Source organism: Cimex lectularius, unplaced genomic scaffold (assembly GCF_000648675.2).
Source record: "Cimex lectularius strain Harlan isolate CLEC.00 unplaced genomic scaffold, Clec_2.1 scaffold160, whole genome shotgun sequence".
Taxonomy (NCBI): domain Eukaryota; kingdom Metazoa; phylum Arthropoda; class Insecta; order Hemiptera; family Cimicidae; genus Cimex; species Cimex lectularius.
Window position 1 is genome coordinate 777,584 of NW_019392776.1, and position 25,808 is coordinate 803,391.

The window sequence follows — 25,808 nt, forward strand, 5'->3', positions numbered from 1 at the left end:
AATTCACATGTATAATCTCTGGTTGTTAACATAGATGTTCATTGTACATGTAACAGAATGTTCATTGTACTCCATCCATCCCAATTTGTACCATCATTGGCTTTTTTTTTTGTAATTATTGCCATGAATTTTATATCTTTACAAATCCCAACAGTCATTTTTTAAAATCTTGATCATGGCAGTGATCGGTTGTTATTCTTTTTTATAGCATATGAAGGTGTTAATTAAAAATGTTTTCTTTATACATGAAGAAAATTGTAATTGAAAATTTCAGCACTATGTGTCAATGTAGAAATTAAAAAAAATAACAAGTTAATATAAAATAACGTTAGTACACTTACACAATTAATATATATCAAATCATAAAATTGATTTGATCTTAAATGCTAGCTGTAAAAATTTATGTTATTGATGAGAAAATCTACATAACGGCCTTTTACAGAAGGCCTTGTGGCTTTACCTCTTTTATCCCTATCCCTATGGCATCTACAAAGTGCGACACCACTAGAAATCTGATTTTATTAATTTTGTACATAATTTGTGAAAAATATTGTAAACTATTCTGCCCAGAAAAGTTGGATGTTAAGCCCTTCTTTTTTTAAACCAGGAATTACTTTACTTGTTAGATAAGGTTGAAAAGGGACTAGGAAGTGGGGGTTTATGTCCCCCAAACGCTGTAGCTTCTTGGCTTGTACCTTCCTAGTTCCTCAGTTCAGTGCAATCGACTCAATCCTTCTTTTCAGATGGATGGGGCTTCCCTTTTGAAGATGATATGGGTGGCTGTTTCTTCCTCCTCATTGCATACTATTTAAATGGGATCATCGAATGTACTCATGTTATGTAGATGTTTTATCAGATGCCAGTGATCTGTTAATTGTCCATGATAATAGTAATGATAATTCACCTGAGTCTGGCCCTCTCTAATTGCATCAGTGAGTTTGCTAGTCTTGGTGAGGATTGTTTTATCCTAAGTTAACTATGTCTAGCTTCCCAATAGTTTATCTGTTTCTCCTTTTGTCTTTTTTTAGATCCATACTGTGATGGAGGATTCTATTTGTTTTTATTATCCCTAGAATAAGTTAAGGGCCTATATACGGTCGTGCAAATCCTCCATCCTAAGATCAATCGCCAGTGTGTCTGCTTTTTTGTTACTCAAAATTCCTTTGTGTCCTGGAACCCAAGGTTGTTGTTTCACTTGATTTTGGAGATTTTGAATGTACTCACTGACTGACCAGTTTTGGTATGATTTTTTTGCATGCTAATGCATAAACAGCTGCCTGGCTCTCTGATCTTACAAGGATTTTTTCGCCAGTGTAACCATTTGTTCGATTTTTAGGGCACAAGCATTGACATGTATTTCTGCTTGATAGACCGAAGTTTACTTCCTTAATGAGTTTGATCGTTCATATTTGGTTTTGTATGCCCGATCTGGTTCCTTCGTTTGTTTTGGAGCCATCTGTACACCATATCATTATCTGATGCTCTCCTGAGTTGTTCTTCTTTATAGTATGTTGATACTTTGTCGGATTATGATTGTGTGCCCAAATTGTTTAGTTTCCATCCAGGTTTTTTTTTAAACCTAAATGAGCTTTTCATGCCTTCTTCTCATACAAATTTTTTCAGCAGAGGTAGGTTTAGCGGAGTTTGTAGGGATTGTTTTCTTTGCCACTGTGATACTTAGGTTGCTTTGTCTGCTGCCTAGTGATTAAGTAGCTACTTTTTGTTGAGCTTTGGTTCACCAGATTAGTGTTCCATAGGTTATTTTGTGACTTACTACTTCCATGTATAGCCAGTGGGCCATTTTTCGGTTTTAGTCCCCATGATTTACCTAGAGTTCTTCTTATGATCATAAGCAATATTTTGCTTTTTGCTATGATGTCCTGCAGGTGAGGGTTCCAGGTTAATGTTTTACCAAATCCGTAAGTATTTTTATCTTGACCCTGATAAATAATCAGTGTGTTTTAGAGGGATTAGCTTTCAGTCTCTGTTGTGAGCACCATTGCTCTACCATATTGAGTTCGTCATCATCATCATTGACGATGGAAGATAGAAAGTAGATATTTTAAACTTTGCAGTCTGACAAGGAACAGATTACTCTACTAGACAGGGAATTGGAATTTATGCATACTTTATGCAACCATCCAATATCAAGAAAACATATATCAAAAGAATATCAAACAAATAATCCTTTCTTTATTTTAATGGATTTCCCTCAAAGAAAATAATGTTTACTTGCTAAACTTCTAGAAAAACATTTTCTCATCTCATCACATTAACTGTTTAAAACCTTCTTTTTATACTTTAATTTTATATTGTTTATATTTATCTAACTTTGATGGTTTGATTAAAATCTATTACTTTTTAATTAATATTAATTGGCATTATTGATGCAAAAGAAGATATCATATTTGCTCTAACACTGCTTTTTGCTTTATTTGCTTCCTATATATACATAATAGTAATATGTAATAATAGTAGAATAAATAATAAAACGAACTTGTACAATGTTACAGAAATGGTGTAACTCATGTAATTTTGTCAAAGTCTCTTTTCTTCAGTGAAGTACTCAGTTAGCTTTTTTCTTCTTAGAAGTAGCTATGAACAAAAGCCATGTTAAAGTTGGGGGTTCACTAATATTACAATAAATGTTATATTCACCTCAGAATAATACTATTTTATGCTAAAAGTACAAAAAATTTATTATATTAAAATTGATTTTGGAAATGTTTTAAAAAATTATTAAAGGGCTGTTAGCGGCCACAGTGATTAAGGCATTGGCACTGCGCCCATCACTGTACTGTAAAGGTCCCTGAGTTCAAATCCAGCTGAGCTTACTTTATCAAAACACCAGCACCCCAGGGATTGATGTGGCCTCAGCTGTTATGAACCACCATTAAAAAAAAAAAAAAATTTTACTTAAACTCCAAATGCAATTTAAACTATTTTTTATCAGCTTTTCTTGGAAGATTTTTAACATTTTTAATGGATGTTCATGTGGAATATATAATAAATAACTTAAAAATTGAAGTAGGATTGTTTTCTGCATAATTTATATAATTGTTTTTAGCATTTCTGTGACCACTGAATTTTTTTTTACAGAAACACTGACCCAAAGCGAAATCAGTCATCAAGAGAGGTAACTGAAACAGTTTTTTCTACTGAAGTACATTCACTCAGGCATCAACGAATGTCACAACAAAAAACTAAAGGTAAACTAGGCTTAATAATATGTTGTACCTTTTATTTTACATTATGCGGATTTCTAAATATATTCTAGATGGTGGTTCAGTTGTATTTGATGATATAGAAGAAACTTGGCCATGTGAACCTGCATCAGATAGTTCTCCTAGTCCATCCAGGAATTGTCATCCTGGCCCTCCAGCTCATTATTTTAAAGTAAGCACTTAAAATCTAACACATATTATAAATTTAATGCCTATGGCTTTTAGGTCGCAACATCAGTGTCTGATGGAGAATCATTGTCACCAGAATATGATATTAATGGTAAGACACAGCGTGTGATAGGAGGTCTTCCAATAGCTGACTATGAAGGTTCACCTAGGCGATATGGTCCCAAACAACCACCAAGTGCAGTTACCTTGCTTTCTTCTCCTTCTTTCTACGCTCCCAGGCCTGGTTTCCCCCAAGTGGGTTTTAAACTCTGTAGTTCAATAAAGTGAACGAACTATCGGTGTGATATTTTTGCAGAGAGTTTTCAATGACAGCGAACCCCGATCTAGATCTTGTTCACGCTCGCCATCTCGATCTTCTTCACCTCAAAACACCCACGCAGTAAATCACCCCCAGTATGACTACATGTACGAATTTTCAGAGACTAGAAAAGTCCTTGAAGAATTTTTCAAGTCTGGAGAGAAAGCACCTCACTTCCAGGTCCATTTCCTTCTTTTTAATTAATTATATTTCGTTTTATTTCTTATTAATTGGGTATTTTGTAATTTAGGATTTAGAATATGAACTGAGGCGAAGAGGAAGCTCAGGAAATGCTTACGTAGGTTTGAGGTTAGCAAAGGCGACTGAGGATGAACAGTCATTTTCTTCACCACCGAAGCCCGAAGGAAAAGACTTGTTAACTTTACAGGTGTGTATTTGTAATGTTTTTGTATTGTTAATCGTTCTATTTTTTAATTTTTGTAACTACTATACAATAGAATTATTAAAAAATAAAACACTGTGTTTCAGGAGCCTGGAAGTATTTCTGGCTCTACAGAAGATCTCGAAACAGAAGTGGGTCATACAGTCGGGCATTCGCGTAATTTTACGTTATCACCCGAAACAACAGACTGTGATTCCAACTGCGACAGTGAGGGTTCATCTCTCCTTTTAGCTGAGGTGACCACAGCCACTCTTCCTCCTCCTCGAAGCATGCCCGTATTAGAGGATGGGTTATCATCAGGCCATGCTTCAGACACCGAGAACAACAATCCTACAGTAATTGCATTTTTTAAATTTTTCTTTGACACAATTTCTGATTAATAGTACAAAAATTTCCCCAATCCAGGTTTTACTAATGAAGAGGCAAATAAGTGAAATAGAACGTGAAATAATTGAAAGGAACGTCAAGCAACAACCAAATTCTACAAGCTCCATCACCGAGACACCAGAGGATAAACCTTCTTCTCCTCGTCCTATGACACCAGATATCGATTTACATGCTTTGGACCCTTTAAGTCAGCAATTACTTTCAGTTCATATTGTTTTACATTACATTAACTCAAAATGAATATATTTCTTACAGATGGAAGTACACCACCTCCCCCAGCACCTCAAAGTCCAACAGCAGCTGTTGTTAGCCTCGGTGATCCTACAGTTGAGGCTGCACTTAAGGATATTCGCCTTACCCTTCAAAGAACCAAAGCTCTTCCAATAAGATCGCCACCTCACGAACCGACTCAACAGCCTGTTGAAACAAGTCCAATTTGGATACCTAGGTATTACAGTTGATTATATTAACATTTTACAATTTATTGCAAATGTAAAACAAGTTACAAATAATTAAATATTTTCAGGCGGAGAGGGACCGGTTCTGGGGTAATGCATAGTGGTGATGAAGGTAAGTTTAAATGATGCTAGATTTATTTTTAAATTATTCTTTGCATTTGAAGGTGCTCCTCTGGCACGTATACAAAGTGCCACTAATCAGGCTAGAGATGTGAATCCTCCAAAATACCTATCCGAATTGTAACTGTGCCTACAATATATCCTGTGTTCCTTGTCTAGTGATAGTTGTTTCCCTCTCCTCATTTAGTCTCATCGACCCTAGTGACAATATCCCATCATCACTCCATGCATAAGGCCCTGTATCCCATCAGTAATATACCAAATTGCGAAAATTCCGTCAAGCACTGGGTTAAAAATAAGTCCTCTGTTCAGTGGGATTGTATTCCAGGAAATAGGTATACGAAAAAGTCCATTAAAGGGCCATTGCAGAAACTGCAGGCAGAATTAATAAACCTAGTAAGGACTATAGAATGATAGTAGGACTGTTGACTGGATACTACAGACTTTGAGGCATAAAAACTGAGCCAACAGAAACAAGCCTGCCCAGATATTGCTAGGTAGAAGAAAACAATGGATCGTGTCCTATGTTGGTGTGAAGACTGCACACTTAGATTCCTACTTCTGGGAGAGGAAAAGCTGAAGATATCCAGCCCATAAACAAAGTTTTGCGATTAATAAAAAGCTTTATGCTTAACAAAAAGCTCTAGATAATAATGGAGATAGCACTAGAACAATTTTAGTTCTGGTGAGCAGTCCTAAAGAAGCCTTGTAACCTTAAATGTCTCTATACCATGGCCTATCATCAGCCACTATAAGACTGGCATGCAGTGGCCAATAGTGTGATGGTAGTGAAGGGATGGCTTTGGGAACGCTTTTTCTTCCTGAACAAACGAGGTTTCCTACCCTGCACTAGAATGTACAATGACCCATTGTCAATCGGATGGATGTAGATGGCCAAGATTGCCAAGATACTGATGACCCTGATGGTGACTGTCTTTCTAACAACTGTAGTGGGCTATTGTGACAACCTTAACCCATCAGTAATTCCTTGGGACCCCTCTTTTCCTTTACAATCACCGGATTCCAATATCCAAGGTTACAGCATCACCACGATTCGTTAGGCAACATGCTGATCCCGTTCAATTACCTCTATTGAAGCACTCAAGGATAAACTAGAACAAAGGTGCACCATCCTCTAGCCAAACTCATGAAGAAAGCATAAAGGTAAAATTTGCATTTCTAACACGACCCTGATGACCATGGCGAGGGTATGACTCTTCCTAATGGAACGACAGCTATTACAGGCACAATGGTCAATATGAGCAAGCGTTAGCAGGATACAGATTTAAGAAGTTTGTTTTTGCCCAACTTCGTCCTAATCCAGGGATCAAAAAGCACCAAAAACAAATCAAATCCTGAGGTCCCATGGATTGTGAAATAACAATTCTCAAATCAACTTCTCCCTCATCTCCAAATAACATTTGGCACCTTTGAGTTTACCAGCCACTCATGAAAATGGTCACGTCTACTACCCGAAATACAATTCTGCCCATCAGCTCTTTATGTGGATCCCCTAACCTTACTAGAATGGAGGGAGGGATAATCAAGCATTATACAGCTCCAACAATAGGCCATATGAGGGTCGTCGGTGGCTGCAAGGTTTAGTCTTTGACATGGCGCTCATCACTGTAAGGTAAAGGTCCCGGGTTCGAATCCAGCAGCCCTGCATTCAAACCAGACATACTTACAAATGGGCTTTTTTTCAAAAACACCGGCACCCTGAGGGTTTATAAGACCTCTGCTGTTGCGAACCCTCGTAAAAAAAAAAAAAAAAAAAAAAAAAAAAAAAAAAGGCCATATGATCAGGCCTGATCAACACCCTTTAGAACCATTACATCTAAATGTCCTACACCCTGCCCAGATACCTTCAACCATCATCAGTACCCTACTCCTATTGTCCTAGTGTTTAGAGAATACCACAGACTTTCTAAGCCTTATTAAATGGAAAAAAGCCAAAATCTAGCTATCTAAAAATAAAAAAATGTTTTAATGCATGGCTTTAAGGGTGTTGTTTGACATGTATAGATGAAGCTGACACTGATTTGGAGACCGATAGACTGCTAGGTCAACAACGCACTGAAGATCCTAATTTTTTTGATGACAAAATGGTATGATCTGGTTATTATTTGTATCGAATAGATTTGTACAGTACAATGCATTCAACGTCAATCTAAAAATCTGTTAGGGTTGGAGAAAAGGTAAAAAACGGAATAGCAAAAGTTCTCCTTCTCCGACACAGTCTCATGACTCACCTCCTGAAGCATCACCGAAATCGCCTGACAATTCTCCTCCCGAAGACTCCTCGACAAATCTAAAGTTGAATAAAAAAGTAAGTGTTGTCCAAGAGTCTTAATATCAAGAGAATTATAACCAAGTTTTTGTATTTATTTATTTATTTTCTGTTTAAGGAAAAGGATAATACCAAAAAGAAAGGAAGAAATAAAGAAGGTATGACGGTTTTTATTGAAATTTCTTTATCACAGTTAGGTTAGTAAGATTATAGATAATTGCAACAAAACCTATTCAATTTGGTTATATAAACTAATTTAAAGACAAGATGTCACACAAATTTAACTAGTAAAAATAATAATAATAATTAGTTCCTTGTAAAATATATTTGAAAAAAATGAAAGGTTTTTGATGGTTAATCCAATGGTTTATAAATTTTCTATTTAGAGCAACTATTCCCAAGTAGTTCCTCCAAAATAAACTATTTCCAAACATTGTTTCAGAAAAACTAAATCTTCTTTAACCAGGATCCGATTTATGTAATTTTAAATTTAAAAATAGGTTATTTTGAAGTAAAAAATGGTTAATTTGACAGAAAAAACAATATTATGAACACTGATTCAGTACACAGCCACCAATTTTCTCTTTTTGTGTTCTTGTCTTTGATATATGCTATCTGGCATATTATAAAATATTGTTACAATTACAAAAATTGTTACAAAATCAATATTTCAGTGATGGCGACACATTTTTGCATGTATTATTTTATGATTGATGAGTGTTTTGTTCGATTTTAAATTTGATCATGTAATTATATTTTGTATTTAATTGATAAATGAACTTTTTTGCATACTCTCTTCTCGGATCTTACCTTATCCGTGGTAAGTGGAAGAAGGTGTTTATTAAATATTAATTAAATAAAATATATAAACCATTTTTTTTATTAATATTCTGATTACAGTTATGATACACGAACCTGCAGTTTTAATTGAAGGAGTTCTTTTCCGGGCACGATACCTTGGCTCAACACAGTTGGTGTGCGAAGGGCAGCCGACGAAAAGTACCAGGATGATGCAAGCTGAGGAAGCCGTGTCTCGAATCAAGGTAATATTGTTTAATAATTTTCCCTTGTAAATATCAAAAACGTTTTGTTTTTTGTTTATTTATTCATTATCATGAATATGTAAACAATTTATGTGTACTTTTTATTTTACTTATGCTCATATTTTTCGCATTATAACCCTTAGCACTTGTATTGACAGCATGTCAGTTGCATGTTTAAAAATCGATCATACATCTAGAAATTTCGTATGCATGGTAGATTTTATAGGCGCAAAATCTTGAAGAAAGTGTCCTATTAATGGGATTATAGTAATAAAATATAAAATAATACTGAAAACCGAATAAAACATGAGAGCTGTCCCATTGATTCTATTTCCAATCATATATTTTCTAAATACAAGGCCACAATGAAGGCCAATATTGTTATGGTTTTTCAAACAGTTCATGATTCTTGAAGAATCTCTTAAAGAATTGCGAGTCCAGTTGACTAGTATTCGACAGGCTACATGTTCTTCACAAATGAAAGAATTGTCTTAAGGAATTTTAATTATATTTAATTTTTTTGCCAGTCCAGGTTTATTTAGCATTCGACATTTATCGAACAAGATTATTTTTTTACATTTGTATATAAATGCATAATTATTAATAGAAGACTAACAGTGATGTAAATTTTTTTTAAGCATAAATAATAACAAATTGTAAACCACCTTACGACTGTGGAAAGTCTGTGTAGAAAATAATTAAATCACCTAGTATATTTTGTCAGTTGCCGTGTTTATATCTACATAAATTGTGGTCGCTACTAAAAATATAGTTGCTCTTCTTGTTCTGTTATAATTTATCTTATTTTATTGTGGTTGTGTTAAAAGCGAGATGCAAAGTAGCACTTACTGTTTGTTTTTATCTAAATTTGGAATATTTAAAATTTACCTTAGATATTTTTTTTAGAGAAAATCATAATCATTTTACCATCCATTACGCCAAGTGTTTTATCATTACTTTTCCCCTTTTCATTATGTACCCATTGCACTACAGTGTAGTATTCGGAAAATTCTATAAAATATCCAATCTGTTTCTCAAGTTAGATAGCTAAGCAGGAGAAAATTCTGACAATAAAGATTTTAATGGAAATTAAACTTTGTTGCATATAAGGTAAGGAATATTGTTTTCTTAAGTTTGCAAAACACGTTTTAGTCATTTAAGGATAAAGCATATAAAAACTACATTTTAGTAACATCGTCAACATTTAAGTTTATGTCGATCAAATGTTTTTGCTGTGGCATTTTATGGACAATTAATATACCTGATTGTTGGTACAATCCTCAAATACAGAAAAGTATTATAAAATGTTGATAATTTTAAAAACTATTTTAATAATTTGGTGAAAATATCTCTTTCTTGTTCTTGTATGTTGTTATACATACAAAAATAAATAAATAAATAAAAATGATTACTGCAGTAAAATACAAATAAATATTAATTCTACTAATTTGCTAGATTAATCTTTTTCTTTTATTTTTGTAAATTATTTGAATGTGTAATTTTAAACAACAAAAAGGTTAAATCTTTAAATCACTTATTGTAACAAGGTGCATGTGTTTTTATTGTCTCGGTCTGTGATTTATTGTGCATATTGATTATTACAATCCATTACAGCATAGTGTGTATTTTTTATTTATTTTCTTTGTTATTTACTTATTTGTGCGTGTGTGTGTGCGTGCGTGCGTGTGTGTGCGTGTAAAAGTTTGTTTTGTTTTATTGGCGAGTATTGTGGCAGTTTAATAAGGGTATCTTGCCAAGGGAGGAATAGTTTTTTTTTTCTTTAAATATGTTTTCCCGAATAGTTTTATTTTACTTTGTTGGGATTATATATTTTTAAGTTATTTAATTTGAATGTGTGTTATTTATGAGAATTATTTAGTACACTGGAATCATAATGAGTTTTATCCTTTATAGAAAAGAGTGTGATGTCATTTTATTAAATTAATATTTAAAACTATTTTTAATTAAAACAATCTTTGCTTACAGAATTAACCAAAAAGATTAAAGTTATGATACACAGCTCAGTAAGTTGAAATTCAAGGGGGCAAACATTGTTCTACTGATTACAATTCGATTACAAAAATTTGACTTAATTGATGTTGATGTTCAACTTATAAAATAAATATTAACTGGTCAAGCAGACCACGAAATTAGTGAATTTATAAAATAAAAAAGAAACAAAAGAGTAATAATCGTGAGATTTCCACCTCTGGTCTGTGGAATGATACACTGATGTCCCCACATCCTGGTATATGTGTGGTGGATGAGACAAAATAGTAAGCATCCCAAGCATGCAATAACTGCTCAATATGACCCATTATGGACTATGTTCCATGATTTGAACTTCTGTTGAGGAAGGTTTACCCAACTGGTCAATTTGTTTATTTGTTACTATTTTAAATAAATGGAAAACAATGTTGGTCAGTCAGTAAATCTGAATCTCTATTCACCTCAAAGAATGTGATGCCCATCGCCCATCGTACAGTTCCTACCTCGTTTCTTTGGGTTTTCAAAGGCACTTTTTGGCGAGACTTTTACAGTTAAAGAAGTCATGACATAAGGTATGTACTGAAGATGGTGAAATGTTGATGTGTTGGCACTCAAGAGTTGGTGGTGAAAGTTTCTCGAATTTAACTTATTGGGAAATTTACCTATAATGACATGCAACCAGACAATTTGTTCAACTATCAAAGTTCAACTTATGGAGAGTTGTCTGTAAAAGTTATTAATATTTTCAGTGGAAAGTTTCTAAAGAGATGCATTAAACCTTTGATAACTTCTCCAACACATAAAGGAATTTCTGTCTCTTGCATCAAGCTCTAATAATTGTACCAGTAAAGAACTGTCAAAGATAAGTATTAAGAATTCTTATAAAACACAATGATTAATATTTATAAAGCATATTATACCTCAAGTTAATTATGTTACCATTTGGATGCATTTATTTGAATTAAACTGTTAACTGAAAAAAAAGACTTAAAGAAACCCAAGAAAAGCACTTGGAATTCGAACCGATTTCAAATATGATAAAAAAAATTTATATATTTTAAAATTAAATTGGTAAATTCAAGTTCATGTGACATCGACAATAATGCCAAGATAAGATAAAATTAAGTTGAGCTGCTTTGTTTGAAATATAAATTAGAAAAGTCCCTCATCTTATACAAGCTGGAATTTGCTTTTTATTGTAAAATTGACCACACTAAGCATAACTTTCACTTCATAAAACTATTATAAATGTCTTGTTCCCCCCTCTATTTTGACCCCTTTACCTAACCTAACCTGTTTCTAAAAGAAATTCCACAAATAATACAGAATTATATGTATGAATTTTTTTCTAATGTAACGTAAATTGTTAAAATTGAATTTTTTTGGATAATCGATGAAATGTTGCATTACAGGATGTGTTGGTTTGTAAAATAAGTAGGTAGTTTTTGTTGTGCATTTGGTGGTATTGGAAGGTGATGCTTTATCATGAGCTTTCACCCAACTAAACCGTTAATTCTTGAGTATACTCCACACAGTTGAAGCATTTAAGTCAGCATTGACCAAACTAGCATTGGCGATTAGTAAGAGATTGTTTTCCACCAGGATAATGCTTGCCAACTTGCAGATGCTCCAGAAATTGTTAGAACTTAGCTGTAAAAACTTTACTACACTCGGTAGCTGCAGAAAAACATTGAGGAATTCATCGCTTAAAAACTTGAGGGGAATTCTGGAAGGAGGGAATTACAAAATTACTCTCACTCTGACCCTCCTTAACCCAATCCAACCCTACCCATTCTAATCAATCCTTAACTTTTACCCAACCAGTTCTAACTCTGACCTTGCTTACTTTACCTAACCCAACACATTCTAAATCCTAATCTAACCCGTCCTTAACTCTAACTCTACTTAAACTAACACATCCCATTTTAACTTTGACACTACCTAACTTAACCCATCCTTAACTCTACCTAACCTAACCCATCCTTTACTCTAGCTTTATGTATCCTAACCTGTCCTTAACTCTAACTTTACCTAACCTAACCCCCAAAAAAACTAAAACGTTCTGTAAGGATGGAATTACAAAATTATCTGACAGGTGGCAACAGGTAGCAGAACAAAATAATTGATTGAATTCGTCTAATAATGTAACACCTGAATTTTCATTGAATTTACAATTTAAAAAAACGCTACAGATTTATTTTACAACCTGTTACTTTCTGAAAGTTTACAAAATATATGAGATGTACATTGCACCATTTTCTACCCGTGACACTTTTTGAAGATTAAAACTATTAATAATAATATTCAAAAGTTAAATGTCCCACCCAAATAAATACTTTTGCATAAAAATTTAACACTGATACTAATGGTAACTTTCCTGCTGTCCTAAGTCATAGCAGGTATTTTTTTTTACCTTAATACAAATAATAAGAGTAATTTCAATTTATGTACTGTATTTAGGATATTCGTGCTCATAATGCTTTTTTAAATTTTATAAAGTGTCACACAACTATTAATCACAACCTGCTGTATTTTTTGTACTAATTTGAGGATATATGTTTTGTTTTTAAACTATTTCTGTATGCTCCAAATCTTAGTAGAATATAGGGAATGGCATGGAGAAATATTTTTAAATCTTAAGACATGCTCCAGTCGCAGCTTTATTTAATACATTAAAAAGAGAAATTTGTTTTTGAAAGAGAAGAAAAACAAGCTAATTTGCAAGATAGAAAAAGATGATGAACTTGAAATGGATAAAAAGCTTAAAGAATAGCACCTTATAACTCAGGTCTTCATAATCAGTTTGTTTTCGCATTGAATTTTATTCTAAATTCTTTTAAAATGAAACACTTTCTGTTTTAATTAAACAAATAGTTGCCAATTGAGTGTTCTCCCTAGCACTGCACTAGGAATGTTCGCACTTTCCCCCTTTTTTTAATTATGCTTATTTATTAAATTGTATATTGTTTACAATACCCATTATTTTGCTTAAATTTTGTTTATAAATGTGGAAACAATATTATCTGTATATTATTTGGGCAATAAAATTCTAAATAGTACGTTAAAAAAAAAAAACTCTGACAAAATCATTATTCTTGATGTACAGTTTAATTACATATTTCTAATATAATATAAAAATAATAATTAAACATGTGTTATAAATTTAATTGTAAATATTTGAGTCTTGATAATCTCCAAGCTCAACTTTTCTTATTTATTTTTTCACTTTTATAAAAATTTCAAAATGAGACTTTAAAAGTGAAATTCTCATCAAAGGATCAATATTGTTATATAAGTCATTTTAATTGTTTTAAAAAAGAGGTGTCAGCGGCCATGACGGGTAAAGCATTCACACGGCAGGTCATCACTGTAAGGGTCCCGGGTTCGAATCTCAGAAGCCCTTAATTTGAACCCAAGGGTTTAGAACACCGGCATCCTGGTGTTGATATGACCTACGTTGTTAAATAAGCAAAACTTATTTAACACAAGCAAATAAGCAAAACTTATTTAACACCGTTTGCTGATAAATAACCAAAACTTATTTAACTAATATATTCCTTTAAAAATTGAAAATGCCATTGAAATAATCAATTTTCTAATTGTTAAATTACTACATAATGTGTAGTGTCATTAATGATGAATACTTTTTCATAAAAAATGTTAAGCTTGGTTTGTCAAGACTCCTTTTGCAATGTGAATCAATACAAACTAATGATGGCTAAATATAGCCATGAGTTTACTGATTAAAATTGATGAAAAAGAGAAAGCAAATTAAACAAATTAAAATTAGTGATAATATCAACAGTATTTCTGACTTAATAGTTGCACTATAAAAATTCAGTGCCCTTTATTTTATTTAATTAATAATGAGAAGTCAGTGAAAAGCTGTTAAAGTTACTCTATGGCTAGAACAAATTGTGACATAGTGAGAGTGGTGGTTGGGTTTAGGTATCTCATCATGCTGGTTGCCACCTTGCTAAGGAGAGCGACTCTGATGACACATTGACTTCACACTTTGAACTCGATGAACTGGGCCCAGGATCACTATTCAGACTTCGATTTCTTGGCTCTGTCGCAGTTAACGAAGATGAAAATGAAGGAATATCCCAACGGAAACTGAAGAAAGCCATGGTCGAAGAGGCTGTACTCAAAATAAAGGTCCTTGTTTCAAAGTGAAATGTTCACTCTTTGCCACAACAATGTGAAAGGCGGTTAGAGAAAATAAATGTGACAAAAATAATATATCCTTACCATTGATCAATCCCTCATTTTCCCTACATACAAGCATATTTCTATTTTAAAGTAAGGTTGCCTTCCTTGGTTAGAAAGTATCTTATTAATCACATTTGCATACTATACTGCTTGCTTTGGGAAAACGATTTTAACATACTTAAATATTAAAGTAAAACTTTTGATTTGCATGACATGTTTACAAACAAATATACGTTTAATTAATAATAACAGTCTCACTTGCTTATGAAAGTTAATTAATATTAACACAAATTGAGAATGAAATTGTATTTATCTTTTATTTACATATTGTTTTGTTTTATGCATACCTTAAAGGCCTTGGTAAGTAGTAATTAAATTATACATATAATATATATATTCATTGTAGTGAGTGTTGTCTGAAAACTTAGTACGATACCTCTGTCAATTCAAATACAGTAAAAATGTTATGATCAATTCAATCGACCAACTTCATTTAAATTTCAAGAATTTAATAACTAAAATAAATTTGTTAAGGATTTAAACTCAAGTTATTATGAACTGTCATTTATGCTGCAATTCTGAAGTTGCTGAAATTTGCATTTTTCTTGTTCTTTCTAGGTATAGCTTTTTTCACCAAGTTAACCTCTTGTAATATCACATTAACCCTTAATTTAAAGCATTAAAAAAACTTTACACTAGTTAGTCTCTTAGAACAAACTACTTACAATAAAAATTAAAAGTTATTACAATTATATATAAAAGTATATAAAGTATATGTAAAGTATTATAATTATATATAAATAATTAATTTACAATTTAAATTAAATATAATTTGTGTGATTTGTCTATTAATTCAAGATTTTGTAAATATAAAGTAATTATTTTAGAGACAAATTATTTTATGTTTTTAAAAAATTCTGAAATTAGTAGAAGAATAATTTAATTTTACATCACTTTATCTCAAATTAAAACTGGAAGTTAGCAAATTAAGAAATAGGAGACAAAATATGAGAGAATCAGTGACAAAGATGCATGAAGGAGAAAAAAAGAATTTTCCATTTAATGTGCATAGGGTTAGCGATGACCGCTTGATGTTTGCCAGCCCATAAACACTATACATACTACTACTCAAAATATAAACTAGGGATTATTCTTTTAATTTCAGAAATAACAAAAAATACAATTGTTTCTTACCTAAAATATCATATTAAAAGTAATTAAAAATAAAGGCTTAACTTTAATTTGAGAAGTTTAAACAAAATGGTTAAAGTTACATATAATTAAATATAAAAATAAATGCTTATTCTTTTAATTTGAGAAGTTTAAAAAAAATAAAATGCTTATCATATAAAAAAAAACCACATGAAAATTATTTACAATTTAAATTAAATATAATTTGTGTGATTTGTCTATTAATTCAAGATTTTGTAAATATAAAGTAATTATTTTAGAGACAAATTATTTTATGTTTTTAAAAAATTCTGAAATTAGTAGAAGAATAATTTAATTTTACATCACTTTATCTCAAATTAAAAGAAAGATCCTTTATTTTTATATTTAATTATATAATTTTTAATTTTAATTGTCATTATTCTTCATATGGTCTTCTTGAGTCTAATTATTTGATTTTTGAAAACTAATTGGAAAAAATACAGGAATTTTATGTTGCCTGCTCATATTTCATACCATCTCTTAAGTTTTTTAAAGCTTTAAAGAAAGGGTTAATTTGGACATAAAAAGTATTAATTTGAAATTAAAAATGTTTATTTTAAGTTAAAAAAGTTAAAAATGGTTAATTTAAAGTCAAAAAGGGTTAATTTGAAATTAAAAAGGTTAATTTAAAGTTAAAAAGGAGTTTTGAAAAATAAAAAATGGATAATTTGAAATTTAAAAAGTTAATTTGTAATTAAAAAAGATGAATCTGAAATTAAAAAAGGTTAATTTGAAATTAAAAAATTAATTTGAAGTTAAAAAAAGATCAATCTGAAAATAAAAAAGGTTAATTCGACTGAAAAAAAGCTATATTGTATACTTGCTCAATGAAAATTTATTTACAATTGTACCTATACATTGCCACTGGTACCACTAAGTTTTGTATTTTTTGCTTTCCTCTTAAAAAATGGCCAAATAATGACATTTTTGTTAAACCTTTGTTTATGCAAATTATGTTAAATTTATTGAAGTTGAGAAAAACAAAATAAGTTTTATAAAAGTTATTTAAAAAATATATATATGTTTTAATAACATTGATAAAACTTATTTAATGATTTTGTAAAACATTTTTTAAATGAGTTTAGGATATGTTTTTGTAAATCATGGATCATCGTGTAAAATGTGCTTTCACAGACCAAAAGTGGAATGAATTTAAAAAAAAGGCTTATATTCAATAAAAAATAAATTAGCTTGATTGACTAACTTTGTGTGATTTTTTTTTCTAATGCCACTTAAGGTCAAACAATCCATGATGGTATAATATACAAATGAAAATTGTTCTAATTTATGTATATACTCTTCAGGCACCAGAAGGAGAAACACAACCCAGTACAGAAGTTGATCTTTTTATTTCAACTGAAAAAATTATGGTCCTCAACACTGATTTAAAAGTAGGTTCCTTACGATATTAAAAATTATTTTTTTTTTACAATGACTTGTCCTAGTGTGTTATCCCTAACTTATTCAAAACAAAGCTCCAGACTCAAATTTTAACCTGAATAGTTGACAGCCGTGCTTAATTGACCATACTAAGTTTTAAAATATCTAATAAACCATTGGTTGGTCTAAAAAAACAATTATATATTATATTACTACCTTAAACAGTATTATTAGCCTATCAACCATCTAAATTGAATAGTTTTAAATGGAATAAGTTAATAATTGAATATCATCAGCTCACTTTTACCATAATTCTTATTTTTCTAATAAAATACTTCCTTGCATATTGTGGTTAAGTATTTCTTACACCAATTAAAAACTACCTTATATGAAGAAATAAAAATTTACTAGGTAGTAATGTGAGAGTTACAATCCATATTCTCATACTCATGACCTATGTTTTTTTTCTCTTCTTTTTTTTTACTACATATTTTTATGACCATATTAAACGAAGATTAAAGTCTGCATTTATATATTGTTACGGAGTGAATTTACCAAGTCCTTTTGTTATTGTAGCACGGCTGTTCGACTTATCTGTTATTTCCCATTTTATTAGTTATTGTGGCCAAAAATTAAAAATGCATGAATTTTAATTGTCTCACTATGCATGTTCCTGTGTTGCGTTGTTTTCTACACAAGTCCAAGCACAAGAGTATAAATATGAGTTGCAATGATTTGTATCATGTTACAATATTAAGTTTATAAAATCCCTATGATGTCACTAACAGTTGAAATCAAAATTGTTCATTGTTACACAACATCCACTGTCTTAAACTTTCTTTTCAGTTATATATTTGATAGTAGTAATGTATATTCTTAAAAAAAGGTGATTTTTTGTTACCTTGCAGTTTTCGTTGCAGTGGTATTTATTGTGTATCAATTTAAAAAAAATGAATACATATGTTTGTAGTATTTAAGAGTTATGTAACAAGTACTCACACGATAAGTAATACGTTGTACTTCACTACTGTATATTTAGACCTAATTATCACCTTGTGTAGCCAGTAAGGCAAGTTGTAATGTTTTTTTATTTGTCTATTTATATGCTATAAAGAAAGTTTCTATCATCCTTTAGGTTTAATTTTAAATTCATGCTTTATTAAGAATATAGCAATGAATTTGAAATCCGGTAAGTGAATGAGCCATAATGTATGTTCTTCATTTATATAAATATATAAATAAAGAACATACATTATGGCTCATTCACTTACCAATGTAATGTATATGTATATTCCACCAAATATCCATCGCATTTTTATTTTTGAGGGAATTTAATCTATTATTGTTTTTTCTTTTGAACTATTTCTTATCAAGGATCCTCAAAGGGTTAGCATTGAAGCAGCTCTGTGTACACATAAAGGAGATGATTTACATCAATTGGATCTGACCAAAACAACTCCTTCAGATAGTTTTCATAAATGTTTCATCATTTTTATTAGGTTTGAGAGCCATTCAAAAAGAATTAACATGCTCCTGAAAATTTTTATTTCATAAGTTGCCTATACCTTGAATCAAATTTGCATTAGTAAATAGTAGAAATTGTTAAAAAACTAAACCAGGGTAAAAAACTTTTAAATATTTCCAACTGGACATCTTTGTAGATAAATCCCGTGCTTAGCACAAAAAACTTTGAATCATACATATGTAACCTAACCTGAACCTAATCCAACCCACTCTGACCCTACCTAACCTAACCCAACTCATTCTAACTCTAACCTTATTTAGAACAACCTGCACTAACTCAAACCCTACCTAACCTTACTCAACCAATTCTGCTTTAACCCTACTTAACCTAATCCAATCCAATTTATTGGGTTGTCCGGAAAATAATGCAGGATTTTGGTATTAAACAAAAAAAAAGAAACTAGTTACTTTAAAGCAATGTTCTTTAATCAAAATAATTTCCCATACTCTCAATACATTTCTCCCAACGTGTTGGTAACTTATTAATTCCGTCTGAGTAGAATTCAGAATTTTTAGAATTGATAAAGTCAATAAATGCATTTTCCAGTTCCGTTTGATTTTTGAATATTATGTGTTGTAAGTAGTGGTCCAGGTGTCTAAAAAAATGGTAGTCAGTAGGCGAGAGGTCCGGAGAGGAGGGTGGGTGAGGCAAAGTTTCATAGCCAAGCTCCAATAATTTTTGTGACGTTACACGTGACACATGTGGTCGAGCGTTGTCATGCAACAAAATGGGCCCTTTCCGATTGACCAAAGAGGGCTTCATTACTGCCAATTTCTGATGCATGGTATTAATTTGGTTACAGTATGATTCAGCATTGATGGTTTCGCCAGGATTTAAGAAGCTGTAGTGTATTAAACCAAATGAAGCCCACCATACCGTAACCATTACCTTTTTTTGATGAGTTGGGGGCTTTGGAAAATGTATTGGAGCTTCTCCTTTGTCGAGCCACTGTCCAGAATCCACTTTTCGTCACATGTAACAATTCTGGCCAGAAATGGGTCATTTTTGTTTCGACAAAGAAGTGATGCACAAACATCAAAGCGCTGATTTTTTTGGCGATCGTTTAATGAGTGTGGAACCCAATTTTCGAGTTTTTTCACTTTTCCAATCGCCTTGAGGTGGTCAGCGACGGTCGTTTTACTGACTTTGAGTTGCTCTGCAAGTTCTCGAACAGTTGTTTTGGGGTTTTCTTCCACCACTGATCGCAGAACATCATCATTAAGAGAGGAAGGCCTTCCACGACCTTCTTCATCTTCAAGGCTGAAATCTCCCTCCCGAAATTTTTTAAACCACCTTTGCACAGTGCACTCATTAACACAACCCTCGCCCCAGACTTGGTTAATGTTTCTAGCCGTTTGGGCTCCGCTTCGGCCGAGTTTAAACTCGTAAAAGAAAATCGTACGAAATTCTCGCTTTGACATTATAAGGATGACTGAATTATTTCCAAGTAGCGGAATGCTACAGAGGTAAACAAACAATATCATTTGGAAGAGGATTAATAAGTGTTGACATTCATACAAATGAGTAATCCTGTAAACGTAAACAGAATATTTTATATAGATTTTTTTTAATGAAAACTTAAAATCCTGCATTATTTTCCGGACAACCCAATAACTAACCTTACCTAACCTAACCCATTCTAGCTCTTCCTTACTTAACCCGTCTCTAACTCTACCTAACCTAACCCATCCCTTACTCTATCCCACCTATTACTAACCTAACTTAAACCATCCCTAACTTTAACTCTCCATAATCTAATATTTTCTTTACTCTAACCCAACCCATTCTAACTCTGGCCATTAATTGTCCTTAATTTTAACTCTACCGTACCTAACTCATCACCAAGCTAATCTAACATGGCAACATAAAAAATAATCACGCAAAAAATTGTGTATCTAGCCCAAAAATATATATTTGTTTAATATTGTATTGTATAGTTTAAAATTTTTTGAGGCATTTGTTATTCCAATGTTCCAATCAGAAACAAGGAAATTGTGTAACATATATGGTGTGGTATAAATCCATGTATTACATCATGTAGTACAATAATGTACACAGACCACAACCACCAGTAAACTACTAAATATAATTTTGGACACTTTGAATAAATTGAGTAATAGTATGCCATTAAAAATATTGTTTTATGTTTACTTTGCAACTTTTAAAATGGTATAGCTATTAAGTTTAATTGATACATTTGATTAATATTTATTACATAAGCTTTAGTTATTTAAACTGGTCTAAGGTGAAGTAATGCATGTTAATTTACGAAGGAGTATTTTCCTCGTAAAAATATTATCTAGTGCACAAAAAAATTGTAATTGTTCCAAGTTCAGCATGCCATTTTGTACTTTACCTTAATTTTTTTATTATAGTACTCAAGGCATGGCCTAATCTGTATAAAATACTTCTAGGAGATAATGATGGATCATGCTCTACGCACCATTTCTTACATAGCAGATATAGGGGATTTAGTTGTTCTTATGGCACGAAGAAGATTTATACCACATGAAGTAGATGAACCCCCAAAGATCAATAGAACTCCAAAAATGATTTGCCATGTTTTTGAAAGTGAAGAGGTAACTATTATTCAGTCAAAATTTGTTCAGTTTTACATTCAAAAAGCCATCGGTTTATAAAATATCTGTTTTTACAGGCACAATTCATAGCACAGTCAATCGGCCAAGCGTTCCAAGTCGCTTATATGGAATTTTTAAAAGCAAATGGAATAGAAGATCATAGTTTTGTAAAAGAAATGGACTATCAAGAAGTTCTCAATTCTCAAGAAATTTTCGGTGATGAGTTACAAATGTTTGCAAAAAAAGAAATGCAAAAAGAGGTGAGGTAAAATTGAGTTTTTAAGGAGAAAAACAAAACCTTTATTGGGCTGTTACATGATCACAGGTCGTAGTCCCAAAAGCAAAAGGTGAAATTCTAGGAGTGGTCATTGTCGAATCTGGATGGGGGTCGATGCTTCCGACTGTAGTTATTGCAAACCTCGCTCCAGCTGGAGCAGCAGCTAGATGTGGTCAACTGAATATCGGTGATCAAATAATTGCAATAAATGGCGTGAGTTTAGTAGGTTTACCATTATCTACTTGTCAAAATTATATCAAGGTAAATTGTTCACTCTGCTTTTAACACTTTTTCTGGGCCTTTGATTGTATCACTAAACATCTCATTATTTTTTTAGAATTCCAAAACGCAGACTGTTGTCAAGTTGACAGTTGTTCCCTGTGCACCAGTAGTTGAAGTAAAAATTAAGAGACCAGACACAAAATATCAACTTGGATTCAGTGTGCAAAATGGAGTTGTAAGTTGGTTTTTTAAAATATTGAATAGATGTTTTACTGGCTATTTTTTGGTTTCACCTTGTCCTTTGTTGAGTATGAATATGTTTTACAAATTTATTAACTTATATAAAGCCAAGCACAAAAAAAATTTAGCATTATTGTATTACTTCATCAATTTCAGATTTGCAGTCTACTGCGTGGGGGAATCGCAGAGAGAGGTGGCGTCCGTGTAGGACATCGTATAATCGAAATAAACAATCAGAGCGTTGTAGCTGTTCCTCATGAAAAGATTGTGAACTTGTTAGCCACTTCAGTTGGTGAAGTAAGTCATTTTTAATATAAATCATGATTATTTACATAAATCACTATGATGGCTTTATAAGTATTTTCTTATTATTAAGTATATCTTCAAGGGTCTTAAAATATATTATTGTTGGTAAAAAATTCTCTAACGGCACAGACTTTAAAGTTATTTGTTTTTCTTTTATTGAGTTGGCAAAAACTTTAATTGGGTTAACTGTGAGCAAGCCTGAGGCTAGAACCTCGTAGTGAACACCTTTAAAATCCCACCACACAGAAAACATTATTTTCTCTGTGTGCAATACTGCTTTTGAGGTTGTTTGCAGTGGTTTGCCCTTATGTCCCCATGATCTTTTACACACTCTGTTATTTGCCTAAATAGCCAAACCCAACACATTCTACATTTAACCCTGCCTAATCTAACCTAACTCAACCTGTTCTAACTATAACCCTACCTCACTTAACCATTACTAACCTAACCCAACCCAACTAACCATTACAACTCTAACCCTTGTTAACTTAACCCTTACATAACTTTAACCCTACTTAACCTAACCTAACTCACTCTAATTCTACCTAACTTAACCCGTTCTAACCCCATACATAATTTTAACGCTATAACTTAACTATTACTAACCTAACCCAACTCGTTTTAACTCTACCTAACTAAATCGGTCCCTAACTCTAACCCTACCTAACCTGTCTAACTCTAACCCTTCCTAACATAACCAAATCTGTTCTAACTTTAACCCAATCAACATTGTAACCTTACCTAACCAAACTTGTTTTGACTACCTAAATTAACCTGTCCCTAACTTTAACTCCTAACTAACTCCCACCTTTCCTAAAGTAATCCAACCTGGTTAAGCAAAAATGGAAAAGTCTCTTGTAAGTAGACAGCAAAAAGAAAAAACAGTCAAATTTCCATTTTGGCAGATGTCTTTTTAGGTGTGACTTGCATACATTAATGTTTTGAAAATTTTCATATCCCTTTCAAACCACTTTATTGCTTCCTGTTCATTCAGTCAGTTCTCTTGTACTCTTGTATCAAACTTTTCTTCTTGTGACAAACCGATTCAGAAATGCAGTAAAAAAAAATTTTCTCCATCAGAGAAAAGGTCAAACTACAAGTGTCCGTATTTACTTTCACTTAAATTTTCTATTATGGACCATTATAATTAGTAGACAAAATCCCATTCCCAAGTGGTGTCTACTTATAGTTCCACTGTATTTACAAAGAATTTGTTTTTCATTGTCCTAATTTTAAAAAAAATTTTACTTTGCAGATTCTTATGAAAACGATGCCAACATCTATGTTTAGGCTATTGACAGGGCAAGAAACACCAGTATATATTTAGAACCAACCTAGTTAAACATAGAATTTATATCTTTTAATTAATATTAAATAACAGAAAAGTGTCTAAGGCGTAAGTTAAGAATGACTAGGTTATAGGAGGTGAATAATAATTGACTGAATTAATGTTTTTTTAACATGTCTTGTTTTTAAATCCAATACTGAATGAGACCATCTAAGGAGTGAACTTTGTGGAATTGTAAGATGTATTTTGATATGTAACACATTAGCAGCAAATTGGTTTAAAAGGATTTTATTTATTGTATCAGTTCCTCTTGTTGTAAATATGTATATGTAGATTTATAAATAGTTTTTAGTTTTATTCCATATTAAACAGTGCTGCACATATACTTTGCGTTTTGTCTGTATATAATGCATAAGACGTATTATATTACATTTTGGCCCTTTGACAGTTTAGTTTTAGTATTTAAAAAACCAAAAAAGACTAATATTTTTTATTTATTCGTTTAGTAGGTAAAGTTTTATATGTTATTGAATGTTGTTTAGTAATTTACCAAGCTTCATGAATTTGTGATAGGCTCCGTCATCTTTAGTGTTTACATATTCATTTTTTTGCCATATTTTTTAAACATATTTGCAAGTTTTTGTTTTTGTTTTATTTTTTAAGTCAAATGTGTGATAGTTTTGTTATTTTTATATATTTTTATGGTGCTCAGGTGTGTACAGAATTGAAAGTTCGGTTTAAGTGTATTTGTTTTGGTTCGAACAAGTTTTCACCATTCTAATTTTCTCATGTAATGTTCATTTTTTTATGTTTCGTTAATATGTAAGTATAGACTGACATAAGTGAGGGTCAAGAGGAAATATAATCGACTATCTTGTAAATATCGCAAATTAAAGTAATACAGTTGTGTATATGTAATAAGTTTGTGTAAACATCACTCTTGCTTAGAAATTATTTTATATATATATATTGAAGTATTTAATTACTTTTTCACCTGAAGTTCAAAATTTATAATGCTTATACTGTCTGCTATTTTGTTATTCATAAAATCTCTTTCTTAAATCCTTTTAATTGAAACAAAAAAGCTACAAAACATAATAGGTTTATTTTTTAAATAATTTCCTTTGGTTATGTTCGAATGATTTCCTCTTTTCACCTTCTGCTTATGTTATTTGATTACGAGAAAATACTCATTATTTTGTATTGGTTTTGAAAAGTGAAACAAGTGAAATGGCTTAAGTGTTTGGAAATTATTTACTTTATAATTAAACTGCCAATTTTATTACTATTACTAATTAAGTTCTGAGGTACTCATGCTTTACATGGCAATTAAACTTAAGCTAAATTATTTACTGCAGAGTTTTTAACCGCTTGAATTGCAATTAATTCGCTGTGGTGGATTCAAGCCAAAGTGCCACGGTGTCGATTGTTTTTTCGCATTTTTGTCGCTTGATCATTGCAAACTTTGTGTGTTTTGTCTGAAACTAAAAATTGTGAATTATATAAGAAAAAAAATGACATGTGTATAAGATGACTTTGCCATTAGAAAATAATTTTGAAATTTTAATGATATTGGCTTATGAATTTTTTTTTTTCATGAACTGATTATTTATTACAGAAAAGAATATCGTTTCATGTATGAAGGTTAATAAATTAATTTTTTAACAGTTCATGGAAAAATTGTGTTTTGCATGTATATTGAATATACAATTAGGTCGAGAGTGCCTAACTTTAATAGACTGGTCAACTTTTATTTATTTACTCTAAAAAAAATAATAATAACAAAAATACTAGTCAAATACGTGTCAATGATAATTTTAGTAAGGTTTTAAGCATATAATGCATAAACGGCATCCACAAGTTCATAATTTTGCCTTTTAATTTCATATTAAGTTCTGAAAGATGAGGATAATTTAAAAAAATTGAAAATATGCATGTATGTAATTGTGTATCGTGTGAAACTGGGATTAATTATGTTATGATAAATCAAATGGATTATAAATTTATTCATTTATAAATGTTTACAATATTTATGTAAGTAGACTAACGAGATTTGTCGATCACACAATTTTTGTAGTAGCACTTAAAAAATTTGTTTGCATGTTAAATCCAAACGATAAAAAATAAATTAATTAATAAAAAAAAAATACTCAAAGTCATTAATGT

General features: G+C 31.5%; 1 protein-coding gene across 6 annotated transcripts in view; it reads left to right on the plus strand.

Moving 5' to 3' along the window:
- The window catches only part of LOC106671833 (protein lin-10-like), a 31,654-nt gene extending 6,338 nt beyond the window's left edge, over window positions 1–25,316 (plus strand). For 3 of the 6 annotated variants that reach the window (XM_014402796.2, XM_024227631.1, XM_024227634.1), the window contains 21 exons: window positions 3,100–3,209; window positions 3,278–3,396; window positions 3,450–3,647; window positions 3,709–3,891; window positions 3,962–4,099; window positions 4,201–4,449; window positions 4,520–4,688; window positions 4,757–4,949; window positions 5,028–5,071; window positions 7,105–7,187; window positions 7,265–7,408; window positions 7,488–7,527; window positions 8,270–8,412; window positions 14,968–14,973; window positions 17,130–17,216; window positions 21,145–21,309; window positions 21,387–21,569; window positions 21,635–21,847; window positions 21,924–22,043; window positions 22,205–22,345; window positions 23,610–25,316. In XM_014402796.2, coding sequence (XP_014258282.1) covers window positions 3,100–3,209; window positions 3,278–3,396; window positions 3,450–3,647; window positions 3,709–3,891; window positions 3,962–4,099; window positions 4,201–4,449; window positions 4,520–4,688; window positions 4,757–4,949; window positions 5,028–5,071; window positions 7,105–7,187; window positions 7,265–7,408; window positions 7,488–7,527; window positions 8,270–8,412; window positions 14,968–14,973; window positions 17,130–17,216; window positions 21,145–21,309; window positions 21,387–21,569; window positions 21,635–21,847; window positions 21,924–22,043; window positions 22,205–22,345; window positions 23,610–23,681 — 2,800 coding nt within the window. In that variant the 3' untranslated portion in view covers window positions 23,682–25,316. The remainder of the gene's footprint in view (window positions 1–3,099; window positions 3,210–3,277; window positions 3,397–3,449; window positions 3,648–3,708; window positions 3,892–3,961; window positions 4,100–4,200; window positions 4,450–4,519; window positions 4,689–4,756; window positions 4,950–5,027; window positions 5,072–7,104; window positions 7,188–7,264; window positions 7,409–7,487; window positions 7,528–8,269; window positions 8,413–14,967; window positions 14,974–17,129; window positions 17,217–21,144; window positions 21,310–21,386; window positions 21,570–21,634; window positions 21,848–21,923; window positions 22,044–22,204; window positions 22,346–23,609) is intronic. The other 3 variants (XM_014402801.2, XM_024227632.1, XM_024227633.1) reach the window with 2 other exon arrangements.
- The last annotated feature ends 492 nt before the right edge of the window (window positions 25,317–25,808 follow it).